At 52.1% G+C, this 17,574-nt stretch overlaps 1 protein-coding gene across 2 annotated transcripts in view; it reads left to right on the top strand.

Annotated features, from left to right (window-relative positions):
- PTDSS2 (phosphatidylserine synthase 2) overlaps positions 1-17,574 on the top strand; it is an 84,011-nt gene that overhangs the window by 34,265 nt on the left and 32,172 nt on the right. For both annotated transcript variants that reach the window (XM_021676993.2, XM_064370273.1), the window contains exon 2: positions 17,187-17,288. In XM_021676993.2, coding sequence (XP_021532668.2) covers positions 17,187-17,288 — 102 coding nt within the window. The remainder of the gene's footprint in view (positions 1-17,186; positions 17,289-17,574) is intronic.

The raw sequence follows: 17,574 nt of genomic DNA on the forward strand, positions 1-17,574 counted from the left end.
CTGTGGAACGTGTGTTGGAGTGTGATCCTGTCTCTGTCTTGTGAAACGTGTGTTGGATTGGGATCCTATGTCTCTCTCTTGTGGAACGTGTGTTGCAGTGTGATCCTGTCTCTGTGCTATGGTACGTGTGTTGGAGTGTGATCCTGTCTCTGTCGTGTTAACTTGTGTTGGAGTGTGATCCTGTCTCTGTGCTGTGGAACATTTGTTGGAGTGTGATCCTGTCTCTATGTCCTGTGTAACGTGCATTGCAGTGTGATCCTGTCTCTGTGCTGTGGAACGTGTGTTGGAGTGTGATCCTGTGTCTGTCCTGTGGAATGTGTGTTGGAGTGTGATCCTGTCTCTGTGTCCTGTGGAACATGTGTTGGGGTGTGATCCTGTCTCTGTGCTGTTGAACATGTGTTGGAGTGTGATCCTGTCTCTGTCCTGTGGAACGTATGTTGGAGTGTGATCCTGTGTCTCTGTCTTGTGGAACGTGTGTTGGAGTGTGATCCTGTCTCTGTGCTGTGGAACGTATGTTGGAGTGTGATCCTGTCTCTGTCCTGTGGAACGTGTGTTGGAGTGGGATCCTCTGTCTCTGTCTTGTGGAACGTGTGTTGGAGTGTGATCCTATCTCTCTCCTGTGGAACACGTGTTGGAGTGGGGTCCTTTGTCTCTGTCTTGAGGAACATGTGTTGGAGTGTGATCCTGTCTCTGTGCTGTGGAACGTGTGTTGGAGTGTGATCCTGTCTCTGTCGTGTTAACTTGTGTTGCAGTGTGATCCTGTCTGTGCTGTGGAACGTTTGTTGGAGTGTGATCCTGTCTCTATCCTGTGAACTTGTGTTGGAGTGTGATCCTTTCTCTGTGCTGTGGAACGTGTGTTGTAGTGTGATCCTGTCTCTGTCCTGTGGAATGTGTGTTAGAGTGTGATCCTGTGTCTCTGTCTTGTGGAACGTGTGTTGGAGTGTGATCCTGTCTCTGTGTTGTGGAACGTGTGTTGGAGAGTGATCCTGTCTCTGTCCTGTTAACTTGTGTTGGAGTGCGATCCTGTCTCTGTGCTGTGGAACGTGTGTTGGAGTGTGATCCTGTCTCTGTACTATGGAACGTGTGTTGGAGTGTGATCCTGTCTCTGTGCTGTAGAACGTCTGTTTGGGTGTGATCCTGTCTCTGTCCTGTTAATTTGTGTTGGAGTGTGAGCCTCTCTCTGTGTCCTGTGGAACATGTGTTGGAGTGTGATCCCGTGTCTCTGTCTTGTGGAACATGTGTTGGATTGTGATCCTGTCTCTGTGCTTTGGAACGTGTGTTGGAGTGCGATCCTGTCTCTGTGCTTTGGAACGTGTTTTGGAGTGTGATCCTGTGTCTGTCTTCTGGAACGTGTGTTGGAGTGTGATCCTGTCTCTGTGCTGTGGAACGTGTGTTGGAGTGTGTTCCTGTGTGTGTCGTGTTAACTTGTGTTGCAGTGTGATCCTGTCTCTGTGCTGTGGAACGTGTGTTGGAGTTTGATCCTGTCTCTGTCCGCTGAAACGTGTGTTGTATTGGGATCCTATGTCTCTGTCTTGTGGAACGTGTGTTGCAGTGTGATCCTTTCTCTGGGCTATGGTACGTGTGTTGGAGTGTGATCCTGTCTCTGTCGTGATAACGTGTGTTGGAGTGTGATCCTGTCTCTGTGCTGTGGAACATGTGTTGGAGTGTGGTCCTGTCTCTCTGTCCTGTGTAACGTGCGTTGGTGTGTGATCCTGTCTCTGTGCTGTGGAACGTGTGTTGGAGTGTGATCCTGTGTCTGTCCTGTGGAACGTGTGTTGGAGTGTGATCCTGTCTCTGTGTCCTGTGGAACGTGTGTTGGGGTGTGATCCTGTCTCTGTGCTGTGGAACATGTGTTGGAGTGTGATCCTGTCTCTGTCCTGTGAAACGTATGTTTTAGTGTGATCCTATGTCTCTGTCTTGTGGAACGTGTGTTGGAGTGTGATCCTGTCTCTGTGCTGTGGAGCGTGTGTTGGAATGTGATCCTGTCTCTGTCGTGTTAACTTGTGTTGGAGTGTGATCCTGTCTCTGTGCTGTGGAACGTGTGTTGGAGTGTGATCCTGTCTCTGTGTCCTGTGGAACGTGTGTTGGAGTGTGATCCTGTGTCTCTGTCTTGTAGAACGTGTGTTGCAGTGTGATCCTGTCTCTGTGCTGTGAACGTGTGTTGGAGTGTGAACCTGTCTCTGTCCTGTGGAAGGTGTGTTGGAGTCGGATCCTGTGTCTCTGTCTTGTGCAACGTATGTTGGAGTGTGATCCTGTGTCTGTGCTGTGGAACGTGTGTTGGAGTGTGATCCTGTCTCTATCGTGTTAACTTGTGTTGCAGTGTGATCCTGTCTCTGTGCTGTGGAACGTGTGTTGGAGTGTGATCCTGTCTCTGTCCTGTGACCTTGTGTTGGAGTGTGAGCCTGTCTCTGTGTCCTGTGGAATGTGTGTTGGAGTGTGATCCTGTCTCTGTGTTGTGTGGAACGTGTGTTGGAGTTTAATACTGTGTCTCTGTCTTGTGGAACGTGTGTTGGAGTGTCATCCTGTCTCTGTGCTGTGGAACGTGTGTTGGAGTGTGATCCTGTCTTTGTCCTGTTAACTTCTGTTGGAGTGTGAGCCTGTCTCTGTGTCCTGTGGAACGTGTGTTGGAGTGTGATGCTTTCTCTGTGTCCTGTGCAACGTGTGTTGGAGTGTGATCCTGTTTCTGCGTCCTGTGGAACGTGTGTTGGAGTGTGATCTTGTCTCTGTGCTCTGGAATGTGTGTTGGAGTGTGATCCTGTCTCTGTCCTGTGGAACATGTGTTGGAGTGTGATCCTTTGTCTGTATCCTGTGGAACGTGTGTTCGAGTGTGATCCTGTCTGTGTGCTGTGGAACGTGTGTTGGAGTGTGATCCTGTCTCTGTCCTGTGGAACATGTGTTGTAGTGTGATCCTGTGTCTCTCTCTTGTGGAACGTGTCTTGGAGTGTTATCCTGTCTGTCCTGTTAACTTGTGTTGGAATGTGAGCCTGTCTCTGTGTCCTGTGGCACGTGTGTTGGAGTGTGATCCTGTTTCTCTGTCTTGTGGACCGTGTGTTGGAGTGTGATCCTTTCTCTGTGTCCTGTGGAACGTCTGTTGGAGTGTGATCCTGTGTCTGCGTCCTGTGGAACGTGTGTTGGAGTGTGATCTTGTCTCTGTGCTGTGGAACGTGTGTTGGAGTGTGATCCTGTCTCTGTCCTGTGGAACATGTGTTGGAGTGTGATCATGTGTCTGTATCCTGTGGAAAGTTTGTTCGAGTGTGATCCTGTCTCTGTGCTGTGGAACGTGTGTTGGAGTGTGATACTGTCTCTGTCCTGTGGAACGTGTGTTGGAGTGGGATCCTATGTCTCTGTCTTGTCGAAAGTGTGTTGCCGTGTGATCCTGTCTCTGTGCTGTAGTATGTGTGTTGGAGTGTGATCCTGTCTCTGTCGTGTTAACTTGTATTCGAGTGTGATCCTGTCTCTGTGCTGTGGAACGTGTGTTGGAGTGTGATCCTGTCTCTGTGTCCTGTGGAACGTGTGTTGGAGTGTGATCCTGTGTCTCTGACTTGTAGAACGTGTGTTGGAGTGTGATCCTGTCTCTGTGCTGTGGAACGTGTGTTGGAGTGTGATCCTGTCTCCTTCCTGTGGAACGTGTGTTGGAGTGGGATCCTGTCTCTGTCGTGTTAACTTATGTTGGAGAGTGATCCTCTCTCTGTGCTGTGGAACGTGTGTTGGAATGGGATCCTATGTCTCTGTCTTGTGGAATGTGTGTTGCATTGTGATCCTGTCTCTGTGCTGTGGTACGTGTGTTGGAGGGTGATCCTGTCTCTGTCGTGTTAACTTGTGTTCGAGTGTCATCCTGTCTCTGTGCTGTGGAACGTGTGTTGCAGTGTGATCCTGTCTCTGTGTCCTGTGGAACGTGTGTTGGAGTGTGATCCTGTGTCTGCGTCCTGTGGAACGTGTGTTGGAGTGTGATCCTGTCTCTGCTGTGGAACGTGTGTTGGGGTGTGATCCTGTCTCTGTCCTGTGGAACATGTGTTGGAGTGTGATCCAGTGTCTGTATCGTGTGGAACGTGTGTGGGAGTGTGATCCTGTCTATGTGCTGTGGAACGTTAGTGGGAGTGTGATCCTGTCTCTGTCCTGTGAACTTGTGTTGGAGTGTGAGCCTGTCTCTGTGTCCTGTGGAACGTGTGTTGGAGTGTGATCCTGTCTCTGTTCTGTGAACTTGTGTTGGAGTGTGATCCTGTGTCTGCCTCCTGTGGAACGTGTGTTGGGGTGTGATCCTGTGTCTGTGTTGTGGAACGTGTGTTGGAGTGTGATCCTGTCTCTGTCCTGTGGAACATGTGTTGGAGTGTGATCCTGTCTCTGTGCTGTGGAACCTGTGTTGGAGTGTGATCCTGTCTCTGTCCTGTGGAATGTGTGTTGGAGTGTGATCCTGTCTCTGTGCTGTCCATCGTGTGTTGGGGTGTGATCCTGTCTCTGTCCTGTTTACTTGTGTTGGAGTGTGAGCCGGTCTCTGTTTCCTGTGGAACGTGTGTCGGAGTGTGATCCTGTGTCTCTGTCTTGTGGGACATGTGTTGGAGTGTGATCCTGTCTCTGTGCTGTGGAAGGTGTGTTGGAGTGTAATCCTGTCTCTGTGCTGTGGACCATGTGTTGGAGTGTGATCCTTTCTCTATGTCCTGTGGAACATGTGTTGAAGTGTGATCCTGTCTCTGTGCTGTGGAACGTGTGTTGGAGTGTGATCCTGTGTCTGTCCTGTGGAACATGTGTTGGAGTGTGATCCTGTCTCTGTCCTGTTAACTTGGTTTTGGGGTGTGAGCCTGTCTCTGTGTCCTGTGGAACGTGTGTTGGAGTGTGATCCTGTGTCTCTGTCATGTGGAACGTGTGATCGAGTGTGATCCTGTCTCCGTCCTGTGAACGTGTGTTGGAGTGTGATCCTGTCTCTGTGTCCTGTGGAACGTGTGTTGGAGTGTGATCCTGTCTCTGTATCGTGTGGAACGTGTGTTGGAGTGTGATCCTGTGTCTCTGTCTTGTGGAACGTGTGTTGGAGTGTGATCCTGTCTCTGTCCTGTTAACTTGTGTTGGAGTGTGATCCTGTCTCTGTGTCCTGTTGAACGTGTGTTGGAGTGTGATGCTTTCTCTGTGTCCTGTGGAACGTGTGTTGGAGTGTGATCCTGTCTGTGTGCTGTGGTACGTGTGTTGGAGGCTGATCCTGTCTCTGTCGTGTTAACTTGTGTTCGAGTGTGATCCTGTCTCTGTGCTGTGGAACGTGTGTTGCAGTGTGATCCTGTCTCTGTGTCCTGTGGAACATGTGTTGGTGTTTGATCCTGTGTCTGCGTCCTGTGGAACGTGTGTTGGAGTATGATCCTGTCTCTGCTGTGGAACGTGTGTTGGAGTGTGATCCTGTCTCTGACCTGTGGAACGTGTTTTGGGATGTGATCCTGTCTCTCTCCTGTTAACTTGTGTTGGAATGTCAGCCTGTCTCTGTGCTGTGGAACGTGTGTTAGAATGTGATCCTGTCCCTGTCCTGTTAACTTGTGTTGGAGTGTGAACCTGTCTCTGTGTCCTGTGGAACGAGTGTGATCTTGTCTCTGTGCTGTGGAACGTGTATTGGAGTGTGATCCTGTCTCTGTCCTGTGGAACGTATGTTGGAGTGTGATCCTATGTCTCTGTCTTGTGGAACGTGTGTTGGAGTGTGATCCTGTCTCTGTGCTGTGGAACCTGTGTTGGAATGTGATCCTGTCTCTGTCGTTTTCACTTGTGTTGGAGTGTGATCCTGTCTCTTTGCTGTGGAACGTGTGTTGTCGTGTTATCCTGTCCCTGGCCTGTTACTTTGTGTTGGAGTGTGATCCTGTCTCTGTGTCCTGTGGAACATGTGTTGGAGTGTGATCCTGTGTCTCTGTCTTGTGGAACATGTGTTGGAGTGTGATACTGTCTCTGTGCTGTGGAACGTGTGTTGTAGTGTGATCCTGTCTCTGTCCTGTGAACTTGTGTTGGAGTGTGAGCCTGTCGCTGTGTCCTGTGGAATGTGTGTTGGAGTGTGATCCTGTCTCTGTGTCCTGTGGAACGTGTTTTTGAGTGTGATCCTGTGTCTGCGTCCTGTGGTACGTGTGTTGGAGTGTGATCCTGTCTCTGTGCTGTGGAACGTGTGTTGGAGAGTGCTCCTGTCTCTGTCCTGTGGAACATGTGTTGGAGTGTGATCCTGTGTCTGTGTCCAGTGGAACGTGTGTTGGAGTGTGATGCTGTCTGTGTGCTGTGGAACGTGTGTTGGAGTGTGATCCTGTCTCTGTTCTGTGAAGTTGTGTTGGAGTGTGAGCCTGTCTCTGTGTCCTGTGGATCGTGTTTTGGAGTATGATCCTGTCTCTGTGCTGTGGAACATGTGTTGGAGTGTGATCCTGTCTATGTCCTGTGGAACGTGTGTTGGAGTGTGATCCTGTCTCTGTGCTGTGGAACGTGTGTTGGAGTGTGATCCTGTGTCTGTCCTGTGGAACGGGTGTTGGAGTGTGATCCTGTCTCTCTGTCCTGTGGAACGTGTGTTGGAGTGTGATCCTGTCTCTGTGCTGTGGATCGTGTGTTGGAGTGTGATCCTATGTCTGTCCTGTGGAACATGTGTTGGAGTGTAATCCCGTGTCTGTGTCCTGTGGAACATGTGTTGGAGTGTGATCCTGTCTCTGTCCTGTGGAACGTGTGTTGGAGTGTGATCCTGTGTCTCTGACTTGTAGAACGTGTGTTGGAGTGTGATCCTGTCTCTGTGCTGTGGAACGTGTGTTGGAGTGTGATCCTGTCTCCTTCCTGTGGAACGTGTGTTGGAGTGTGATCCTGTGTCTCTGTCTTATGGAACGTGTGTTGGAGTGTGATCCTGTCTCTGTGCTGTGGAACGTGTGCTGGAGTGTGATCCTGTCTCTGTCCTGTGGAACGTGTGTTTGAGTGTGATCCTGTGTCTCTCTTGTGAAACATGTTTTGGAGTGTCATCCTGTCTCTGTCCTGTGGAACGTGTATTGGAGTGGGATCCTATGTCTCTGTCTTGTGGAATGTGTGTTGCAGTGTGATCCTGTCTCTGTGCTGTGGTACGTGTGTTGGTGTGTGATCCTGTCTCTGTCGTGTTAACTTGTGTTGGAGTGTGATCCTGTCTCTGTGCTGTGGAACGTGTGTTGGAGTGTGATCGTGTCTCTGTGTCCTGTGGAACGTGTGTTGGAGTGTGATCCTGTGTCTTTGTCTTGTAGAACGTGCGTTGGAGTGTGATCCTGTCTCTGTGCTGTGGAACGTGTGTTGGAGTGTGATCTTGTCTCTGTCCTGTGGAACGTGTGTTGGAGTGTGATCCTGTGTCTTTGTCTTGTAGAACGTGTGTTGGAGTGTGATCCTGTCTCTGTCCTGTGGAACGTATGTTGGAGTGTGATCCTATGTCTCTGTCTTGTGGAACGTGTGTTGGAGTGTGATCCTGTCTCTGTGCTGTGGAACGTGTGTTGGAATGTGATCCTGTCTCTGTCGTTTTAACTTGTGTTGGAGTGTGATCCTGTCTCTGTGCTGTGGAACGTGTGTTGGAGTTTGATCCTCTCCCTGGCCTGTTTACTTTTGTTGGAGTGTGATCCTGTCTCTGTGTCCTGTGGATTGTGTGTTGGAGTGTGATCCTGTGTCTCTGTCTTGTGGAACATGTTCTGGAATGTGATCCTGTCTCTGTGTTGTGGAACGTGTGTTGGAGTGTGATCCTGTCTCTGTCCTGTTAAGTTGTGTTGGAGTGCGATCCTGTCTCTTTGCTGTGGAACGTGTGTTGGAGTGTGATCCTGTCTCTGTCCTGTGGAACGTGTGTTGGAGTGTGATCCTGTGTCTGTGTCCAGTGGAACGTGTGTTGGAGTGTGATGCTGTCTGTGTGCTGTGGAACGTGTGTTGGAGTGTGATCCTGTCTCTGTTCTGTGAAGTTGTGTTGGAGTGTGAGCCTGTCTCTGTGTCCTGTGGATCGTGTTTTGGAGTATGATCCTGTCTCTGTGCTGTGGAACATGTGTTGGAGTGTGATCCTGTCTATGTCCTGTGGAACGTGTGTTGGAGTGTGATCCTGTCTCTGTGCTGTGGAACGTGTGTTGGAGTGTGATCCTGTGTCTGTCCTGTGGAACGGGTGTTGGAGTGTGATCCTGTCTCTCTGTCCTGTGGAACGTGTGTTGGAGTGTGATCCTGTCTCTGTGCTGTGGATCGTGTGTTGGAGTGTGATCCTATGTCTGTCCTGTGGAACATGTGTTGGAGTGTAATCCCGTGTCTGTGTCCTGTGGAACATGTGTTGGAGTGTGATCCTGTCTCTGTCCTGTGGAACGTGTGTTGGAGTGTGATCCTGTGTCTCTGACTTGTAGAACGTGTGTTGGAGTGTGATCCTGTCTCTGTGCTGTGGAACGTGTGTTGGAGTGTGATCCTGTCTCCTTCCTGTGGAACGTGTGTTGGAGTGTGATCCTGTGTCTCTGTCTTATGGAACGTGTGTTGGAGTGTGATCCTGTCTCTGTGCTGTGGAACGTGTGCTGGAGTGTGATCCTGTCTCTGTCCTGTGGAACGTGTGTTTGAGTGTGATCCTGTGTCTCTCTTGTGAAACATGTTTTGGAGTGTCATCCTGTCTCTGTCCTGTGGAACGTGTATTGGAGTGGGATCCTATGTCTCTGTCTTGTGGAATGTGTGTTGCAGTGTGATCCTGTCTCTGTGCTGTGGTACGTGTGTTGGTGTGTGATCCTGTCTCTGTCGTGTTAACTTGTGTTGGAGTGTGATCCTGTCTCTGTGCTGTGGAACGTGTGTTGGAGTGTGATCGTGTCTCTGTGTCCTGTGGAACGTGTGTTGGAGTGTGATCCTGTGTCTTTGTCTTGTAGAACGTGCGTTGGAGTGTGATCCTGTCTCTGTGCTGTGGAACGTGTGTTGGAGTGTGATCTTGTCTCTGTCCTGTGGAACGTGTGTTGGAGTGTGATCCTGTGTCTTTGTCTTGTAGAACGTGTGTTGGAGTGTGATCCTGTCTCTGTCCTGTGGAACGTATGTTGGAGTGTGATCCTGTCTCTGTCCTGTGGAACGTATGTTGGAGTGTGATCCTATGTCTCTGTCTTGTGGAACGTGTGTTGGAGTGTGATCCTGTCTCTGTGCTGTGGAACGTGTGTTGGAATGTGATCCTGTCTCTGTCGTTTTAACTTGTGTTGGAGTGTGATCCTGTCTCTGTGCTGTGGAACGTGTGTTGGAGTTTGATCCTCTCCCTGGCCTGTTTACTTTTGTTGGAGTGTGATCCTGTCTCTGTGTCCTGTGGATTGTGTGTTGGAGTGTGATCCTGTGTCTCTGTCTTGTGGAACATGTTCTGGAATGTGATCCTGTCTCTGTGTTGTGGAACGTGTGTTGGAGTGTGATCCTGTCTCTGTCCTGTTAAGTTGTGTTGGAGTGCGATCCTGTCTCTTTGCTGTGGAACGTGTGTTGGAGTGTGATCCTGTCTCTGTCCTGTGGAACGTGTGTTGGAGTGTGATCCTGTCTCTGTGCTGTGGAACGTGTGTTGGAGTGTGATCCTGTCTCTGTGCTGTGGAACGTGTGTTGGGGTGTGATCCTGTCTCTGTCCTGTTAACTTGTGTTGGAGTGTGAGCCTGTCTCTGTGTCCTGTGGAACGTGTGTTGGAGTGTGATCCTGTGTCTCTGTCTTGTGGAACGTGTGTTGGAGTGTGATCCCGTCTCTGTGCTGTGGAACGTGTGTTGGAGTGTGATCCTGTCTCTGTGCTATGGAACGTGTGTTGGAGTGTGATCCTATGTCTCTGTCTTGTGGAACGTGTGTTGGAGTGTGATCCTGTCTCTGTGCTGTGGAACGTGTTTTGGAGTGTGAGCCTGTCTCTGTCGTGTTAACTTGTGTTGCAGTATGATCCTGTCTCTGTGCTGTGGAACGTGTGTTGGAGTGTGATCCTGTCCCTGTCCTGTTAACTTGTGTTGGAGTGTGATCCTGTCACTGTGTCCTGTGGAACGTGTGTTGGAGTGTGATCCTGTGTCTCTGTGTTGTGGAACGTGTGTTGGAGTGTGATCCTGTCTCTGTGTCCTGTGGACCGTGTGTTGGAGTGTGGTCCTGTCTCTGTGCCGTGGAATTTTGTTGGAGTGTGATCCTGTCTCTGTGCTGTGGAATTGTGTTGGAGTGTGGTCCTGTGTCTGTGTCCTGTGAAACGTGTGTTGGAGTGTGATCCTGTGTCTCTGTCTTGTGGAACGTGTGTTGGAGTGTGATCCTGTCTCTGTGCTGTGGAACGTGTGTTGGGGTGTGATCCTGTCTCTGTCCTGTTAACTTGTGTTGGAGTGTGAGCCTGTCTCTGTGTCCTGTGGAACGTGTGTTGGAGTGTGATCCTGTGTCTCTGTGTTGTGGAACGTGTGTTGGAGTGTGATCCTGTCTCTGTCCTGTGAACTTGTGTTGGAGTGTCAGCCTGTCTGTGTGTCCTGTGGAACGTGTTTTGGAATGTGATCCTGTCTCTGTGTCCTGTGGACCGTGTGTTGGAGTGTGGTCCTGTCTCTGTGCCGTCGAATTGTGTTGGAGTGTGATCCTGTCTCTGTGCTGTGGAATTGTGTTGGAGTGTGGTCCTGTGTCTGTGTCCTGTGGAACGTGTGTTGGAGTTTGGTCCTGTGTCTGTGTCCTGTGGAACGTGTTTTGGAGTGTGGTCCTGTCTCTGTGCTGTGGAATTGTGTTGGAGTGTGGTCCTGTGTCTGTTTCCTGTGGAACGTGTGTTGGAGTGTGATCCTGTGTCTTTGTCCTGTGGAACGTGTGTTGGAGTGTGATCCTGTCTCTGTGCTGTGGAACATGTGTTCGAGTGTGATCCGTTCTCTTTGCTGTGGAATTGTGTTCGAGCATGGTCCTCTGTCTCTGTGTCCTGTGCAACGTGTGTTGGAGTGTAATCCTGTCTCTGTGTCCTGTGGAACGTGTGTTGGAGTGTGGTCCTGTCTCTGTGTCCTGTGGAACGTGTGTTGGAGTGTGATCCTGTCTGTGTCCTGTGGAACGTGTGTTGGAGTGTGGTCCTGTCTCTGTGCCGTGGAATTTTGTTGGAGTGTGATCCTGTCTCTGTGCTGTGGAATTGTGTTGGAGTGTGGTCCTGTGTCTGTGTCCTGTGGAACGTGTTTTAGAGTGTGGTCCTGTGTCTGTGTCCTGTGGAACGTGTTTTGGAGTGTGGTCCTTTGTCTGTGCTGTGGAATTGTGTTGGAGTGTGATCCTGTGTCTGTGTCCTGTGGAACGTGTGTTGGAGTGTGTTCCTGTGTCTGTGTCCTGTGGAACGTGTGTTGCAGTGTGGTCCTGTCTCTGTGTCCTGTGGTACTCAGTGCTGGTGACACATGGCTGTTGGCCCCACCCTTGTGCTCTGCATTGCTTCCTGGGTTCCTGCATGTGAATTGGAGCCTGTGCTGTGGCAGGATCTGGGAGATGCTGCCTTGAGGTGTCAATGTGCTCTCGGGTTCGTATGGGGCCAAGCCTAGCCACGTCTTCCTGCGGGTTGCCTGTGGTGTCCCTGAGGCCTGGTTGTTCCACCTTCTTCCTGGGCCCACTTGTTCCTGTTGGTCTCTTGCGGAACAGGGGTGTGGGGTCCTCACGTTGACCTGGCTTCTGGCTCTCCCGTGCTGCATCTGAGCAGGCTGCTGGGCTAGTGTCTCTTGCACGGGTCGCCTCCCTTAGGAGATGTTCACCCCTGTTTCTTACAGACACTGTGTACACCCCGAGTGAGAAGCCCTCATATGGGACGGCCGTGCAGCCCCAAGGCAGGGTCCTGTGGAGGTCCCATTAGCTTCCCCACCTGAGGCGTCCCTCACAGCAGGCTCCCATCCCGGCACCGCGCTCCAGCCAGGCCGAGTCCTGCTCCGTGCACGCTGCACCCACTCTGTCTGTGCTGTGGACCCTGAGAGTGGTTCTGGGTGTCTGGAGCCCCTTGACCCTTGTTCCTCCTGCAGGGTGGGCCTCTTCAGGAAGCCCCAGGGTGAGGCTCGTCCTGGCTTCCAGCACTTATGTCCTCCGAGGTCACTTCAGACATGTGCACCCTTTGGGGAGGTCCTGGGAGCCTGAGCCCAAGGGTGCCTGCTCCTCTGCTCCTTCCTCATTGTGGTCTCCGGTGATGCCTCCCAGGCTGCAAGCCCTCCTGACGTGGTGGTACTGGGACGTGGCTTTGCAATAGAAATGGTGGTTTCGCCGGGTGGGATTCTTTACATCTGTAATCCTAGCACTTTGGGAGGCTGCAACGGGAGGATAGCTTGAACCCAGGAGTTTTCAACCAGCTGCACAACATAGCAAGACCCTGTCTCTACCAAAAATAAAATTGTTAAAAATTAGTTGGGTGTAGTGGCCCGCGTCTGGCCCCAGCTCCTAGGGAGGCTGAGGTGGGAGAATTGCTTGAACCTGGGAGGTTGAGGCTGACCCTGTTGGTCATTCTTCTGGATAGATCTCAACCCAAACACTCCTAGCTCCTCAGGCCTGCAGGTTCACGTCCTCACCGCAGCTGCTGTGGCTCCCAAGGTGCCATGGAGTTACAGCCCTGCTCCACCCGCTGTCCTGCAGCTCATGCTGAGCCACAGCCACATCTGACCCTCCAAGGGGGCCCCTTCCTCCTGCCACACTGGCCCTGAGGCTGCTTGCACAGGCCTGGCTGCCCTGTCTCGAGGCCTTTGCATGTGTGTCCCCAACCCCCCATCTCTGGTCTGCCTGAGTGTCCCTGCGTGAGGCCCTCCCTACCCTGCACTCCCATCCCTCATGTTTTTCCCTGTAACATGCAGGGTTCCTTAGCCTCCCGTATTGGTCTCGCTCCACTGGAAGGAGGGCCCAGAAAGGCAGGCTGTGCCTTGTCCTGGGTGTGGCCGGGGCAGGGCTCAGGGAGTGGCTCCCACACTTGCTGTGTGACCTTCACAGTGTCACTTACCAGCCCGGACTTGCCTGTGGGCACCAGGCACAGCCCGCGAAGCTGCCCTGGCCCTGGGCGCGATCCCAACACTGCTCTTCGTAGAGCCGCGCTCCTCGTCCTCGTGTCGCCGACTCTGCGATCCCGACGCTGCTTTGTTTTGTTTTGCTTTGTTTCTTCTTTTTCTCCTTTTATTTCTTTTATTTTCTTTTCTTTCGACAGGATCTCGCTCTCACCCAGGCTGGAGTGCAGGGGTGCGATCTCAGCTTACTGCAGCCCCCGACTCCTGGGCTGAAGCAGTCCGCTCACCTCACCCTCCCTCCTCCCAAGTAACTGGGAGTAACACGTGCCACCACGCCCAGTTAATTTTGTTTTTTTTGTTTTTTTTTTGGTTGAAATAGGGTCTCACTATGTTGCCCAAGCTGGTCTCCAACTTCTGGGCTCAAGTGATCCTCCAGCCTCAGCCTCCCAGAGCTCTGGAATTACAGTTGCAGCCAATGCACCTGCCCCCAAACACTCTTTACTCTTCTTATCCTAACCAGGGCCGTCTTACTCTCCACGGAGATCTCATGTCCCCTGTGTGGAGGAAAGGGTGTGCCTCATGGAGGGACAGGCAGGCGCACAGGGGACTCCTGGGCCCCAGCTGGGCTCCAGCCTGTTTCCCCGCAGGGCTGTGTCCAGGAAGACACTTTCTGTGAGCCACGTGTGTTCAGCAGAGTGAGTCTCTGGGTAGCCAAATCCAGGCACTGTTAGGAATGGCATCTAAGCGGGCCTTCTGAAGTGGTTTCTCTGTGGCGGTTGTGGCCAGGTCCCACATACTGAAGGGCTCCTCCATGCGGAGCTCAGCTGGAAGGCTGAGATTCCCTGCAGTTTCCTCATGGCTTAGGACTCAAGTGAGAATGGATTGAAAGAAAAAGGTGGTTGAGAACTAAAAGGAAGCTCTTATTCACCTCTGGTTGTCTTAAATGCCCAGTATTGTGAAATATGGCAGAAGAATTCGCTTTCACACCTGTAATCCCAGCACCTTGGGGGGCCGAGGTGGGCAGATCACTTGAGTTCGTGACTTTGAGACCAGCCTGGACAACATGGCGAGACTCCTTCTCTACAACAATACAAAAAAATTCCAGCCTGGTCAACATGGTGAAACTCCATCTCCACTAAAAATACAAATTTAGCCGGGCATGGTGGTGCATTCCTGTAATCTCTGCTACTCGGGAGGTTGAGACAGGAGAATTGCTTGAAGCCAGGAGGCGGAGGGATATGTATACGCACCCATAATTAGCTGGGTGTGGTGGCACGCACCTGTGGTCCCAGGTGCTCCGGAGGCTGAGCTGGGAGGATGGCTTGAGCCCAGGATGGGAGGTTGCAATGAGCCAAGATTGCACCACCATACTCAAGCCTAGGTAGCAGAGCCAGACCCTGTCTCAAAACAGAAGAGTTCGCTTCTCTGTTTTCTTCGCTTGGGGCCAGTCTGCTTAGCATAACTGGATGTTTTCATAAGGAAAGTAAAACTTAAAGGGCATAAGACAATTCCTGAATGGATGGAGCACGTTCCATGTCTCACGAATGGGAATCCTGTGTTAGCTACCTGTCAGTCCTCACGCTACGTTATACATTCGGTTCCATTGCAGTCAAAATCCTCATGGAATCATTTGTACCCACTTGCCAAACTGCTGTTTAAATTACCATGGATTAAAATGAACGTGGAATCAATGTGCACGAATTGTTAGGGTTAGAAACGATAGGGGGCAGCATTCCGGACACAGGCGGGCTGGAGCCCCCACCCTGGCTCTTCGTGAAACCAGCCAAGTCCAGTGTGAGTGCGTTCAGTGGCAGCACTGACTTCGGGTGACACGTCCATGCCCCGCCATCACCGCGCTCAGCCCCGGAACCTTCCATCACCCAAAAGGCTTGTGTCCCGCTCCTGTTTGCTCTTCATGGGTGCCAACTCATTTCCTCGGGTCGTGTGTAGGTGACAGATGGGAGGTGGCTTCTGTGCCTGGCTTCTATGCCTGGCTTCTGTGGCGTGCTTTTCTTTTTCTTTCTCTTGAGACGGGATCTCACAGTGTTGCCCCGTCTAGTCTCGAGCTACTGCCCCAGAGCAGCCCTCCTGCCTGGGCTCCCGAGTGGCGTGTCTTTGAGCTCCATCCACACTGAGGTCCTTGCCAGCAGCACGTAACTCTGAGTGCTGAGCAGTGCCAAGCAGTACGGAGGGACATGGCGTTTCACCCACTGATAGAGTTTTGGTCTGCTTCCGATTTTAGGTTATTAGCAACGAAACATCTGCATGTAAGTCTTCGAGTGGACCTGTGTTTTCATTTATCTCAAGTAAACGTTTGAGAGTGTCTGGCTGGGCTGCATGGTAGACATGGGTTTAACTTTTCTGTCCCACTTTGCCGTCCCACCCGCTGTGTGTGAGCGTCTTCTCTACCCCGAGACCTCACCAGCACTTGGCGTTGTGATGCTTTTAACTTCAGCCATTGTGGCGGCTGTGTCTGATGTCGTGTCGCGGCTTTGATTTGCATTCACGGTGACCGTCTGTTCATGTGTGACACTTCAGCTGTTCATGTGCTTATTGCCCATTTGCATATTTTATTTGTGAGGTGCCTGTTCAATTTTTTGCCTCTTTTTTCCATTAAAGTGTTTACTAAGCTGTAAAAGTTTTTTTTTAATATATTCTGGATACAAAGTCTTTTTTTTTTTTTTTTTTGAGATAGATCTTGCTCTGTCCCCAGGGTGGAGTGCAGTGGCACGGTCATCCTAGCTCACTCAACCTTGACCTGGGCTCAAGCGAACCTCCCGCCTCAGCCTCCCGAGTAACTGGGACTACAGGCGCGTGCCACCACGCCAGCTAATTTCCTATAGAGATGGGGTCTCACTGTGTTACCCAGTCTGGTCCTGCATGCCTGGCATAGGCAGTCCTGTCTCAGCTGGACAAAGTGTTGGGACTACAGATGGCGCAGCCTGCAAAGTTTTGTCCAATGCACGACTGTGAATATTTTCTCCCAGTTTGTGACTTGCCTTTTCATTTCTTTAGGGCACAAACAGTTTATGTTTTGTGGAGGCAAGTCCTGGGCAGGGTGCTTTACATGCGTCATTCACTTAATTTTTACAATGTCCTTGGAGGTCAGAAGCTCCTCCGTTTAGAGATGAGGAAACTGAGGCACGAGGGGTACATCCTCTCTCTGAGGACACACTCGGTGGGTGTAGGAACCAGGTTACAGATGAGGAAACTGAGGCACAAGTGGTACATCCTCTCCGAGGACACACTCGGTGGGTGTAGGAACCGGGTTACAGATGGGGAAACTGAGGCGCGAGGGGTACATCCTCTCTCCGAGGACACACTCGGTGGGTGTAGGAACCGGGTTACAGATGGGGAAACTGAGGCACGAGGGGTACATCCTCCCTCCGAGGACACACTCGGTTGGTATAGGAACCGGGTTACAGATGGGGAAACTGAGGCACGAGGGGTACATCCTCCCTCCGAGGACACAGTGGGTGTAGGAACCGGGTTACAGATAGGGAAACTGAGGCACGAGGGGTACATCCTCTCTCCGAGGACACACTCGGTGGGTGTAGGAACCGGGTTACAGATGGGGAAACTGAGGCGCGAGGGGTACATCCTCCCTCCAAGGACACACTTGGTGGGTGTAGGAACCGGGTCTCTGGCTGCATTTGCAGGTGGTTGTGCAGAGGGGTCTCGGGCGAGGGTCTGGCACCGGCAGTGTTCCAGTTCTGGTGGCGCTGTGGTTCTGGTCCTGGGCCTGTTGTGGGCTGTTTCTGAGTGAGACATTTTCCACCAGCGATGGGACGGGACAAGATTGCAAAGAGAGCACCCTGCCTCCTCCTCCCACATCTGGGTCTGACAGCCAGGCCAGAGGATAAGCAGAGATGGCTGCCGCCTCACCCGCTGGCCGTGGTCATCTGCAGGCCTCTGCTCAGGCCCCTTCTCAGCCCTCGGTTTCTTGGGATGTTGTCCTGAATCTCTCAGATGTGATTTCCTGAACCGGAAGGCTGGTCGTCTTGCACAGTGAAAAGTACCATGTTTACATCTCCAGTAACTTTAACAGCAGACAGCTGCCTGAATGCCAGTGCCCTCCTGGCCTCTGAGCAGCAGCCTTCAGCTCCCCAGGAGTACGGGGCTCTTCTTGTCCAGCATCCTGGGGGCTGGTCTCAGCCCTCACTGGCCAGCAGATGCAGGGTCATCTCAGAGTTCCCCGCTGGGACTCGCAGCCACGTGCTCATTGGGAGTTGGAGAGTGGAGTTGAAGCTCTCTCCTCGGTGTGGAGCGGATTGGGGGCCTGTTACGTGAGCGTTTAGCAGTGCTTGCCATGCTCTGACACCATGCTTATGCGTTTCTGGATTTCAGGCGAGCCCACACCTTGACCGTGCTCTTCATCCTCACCTGTGCGCTTGGCTACGTGACGCTGCTGGAAGAAACGCCTCAGGACACGGCCTACAACACCAAGAGGTAACCGGCCCTCCCATCCTGCTTTCCGAAGCCGCCCCTGTGCTCCGTGTGGGGTTGTGGTGTCCTTGCCGCGTGGGCCGCCACCCTCTCCCTTGAGTGTGTCTGACGCGCGGACTCCTGGGGCCGCCCTGGGTGCCGTGTGGTGTTCCTGCCGTGGACTGGTCAGCCCCCCTCGCCTGTCCCCAGGAGCAGGAGTCTGCCGTCTCCATGTGCCCAGCGGCCTGTGCCGCGTTTCCCGAGTGTTGCGTACTGAGAGGCTGGAACGTTCTGTGGCAGCCTGCGGGGC

Source organism: Aotus nancymaae, unplaced genomic scaffold (assembly GCF_030222135.1).
Source record: "Aotus nancymaae isolate 86718 unplaced genomic scaffold, 86718_ANA_hifiasm-v0.15.2.pri h1tg000106l, whole genome shotgun sequence".
NCBI classification, from domain to species: domain Eukaryota; kingdom Metazoa; phylum Chordata; class Mammalia; order Primates; family Aotidae; genus Aotus; species Aotus nancymaae.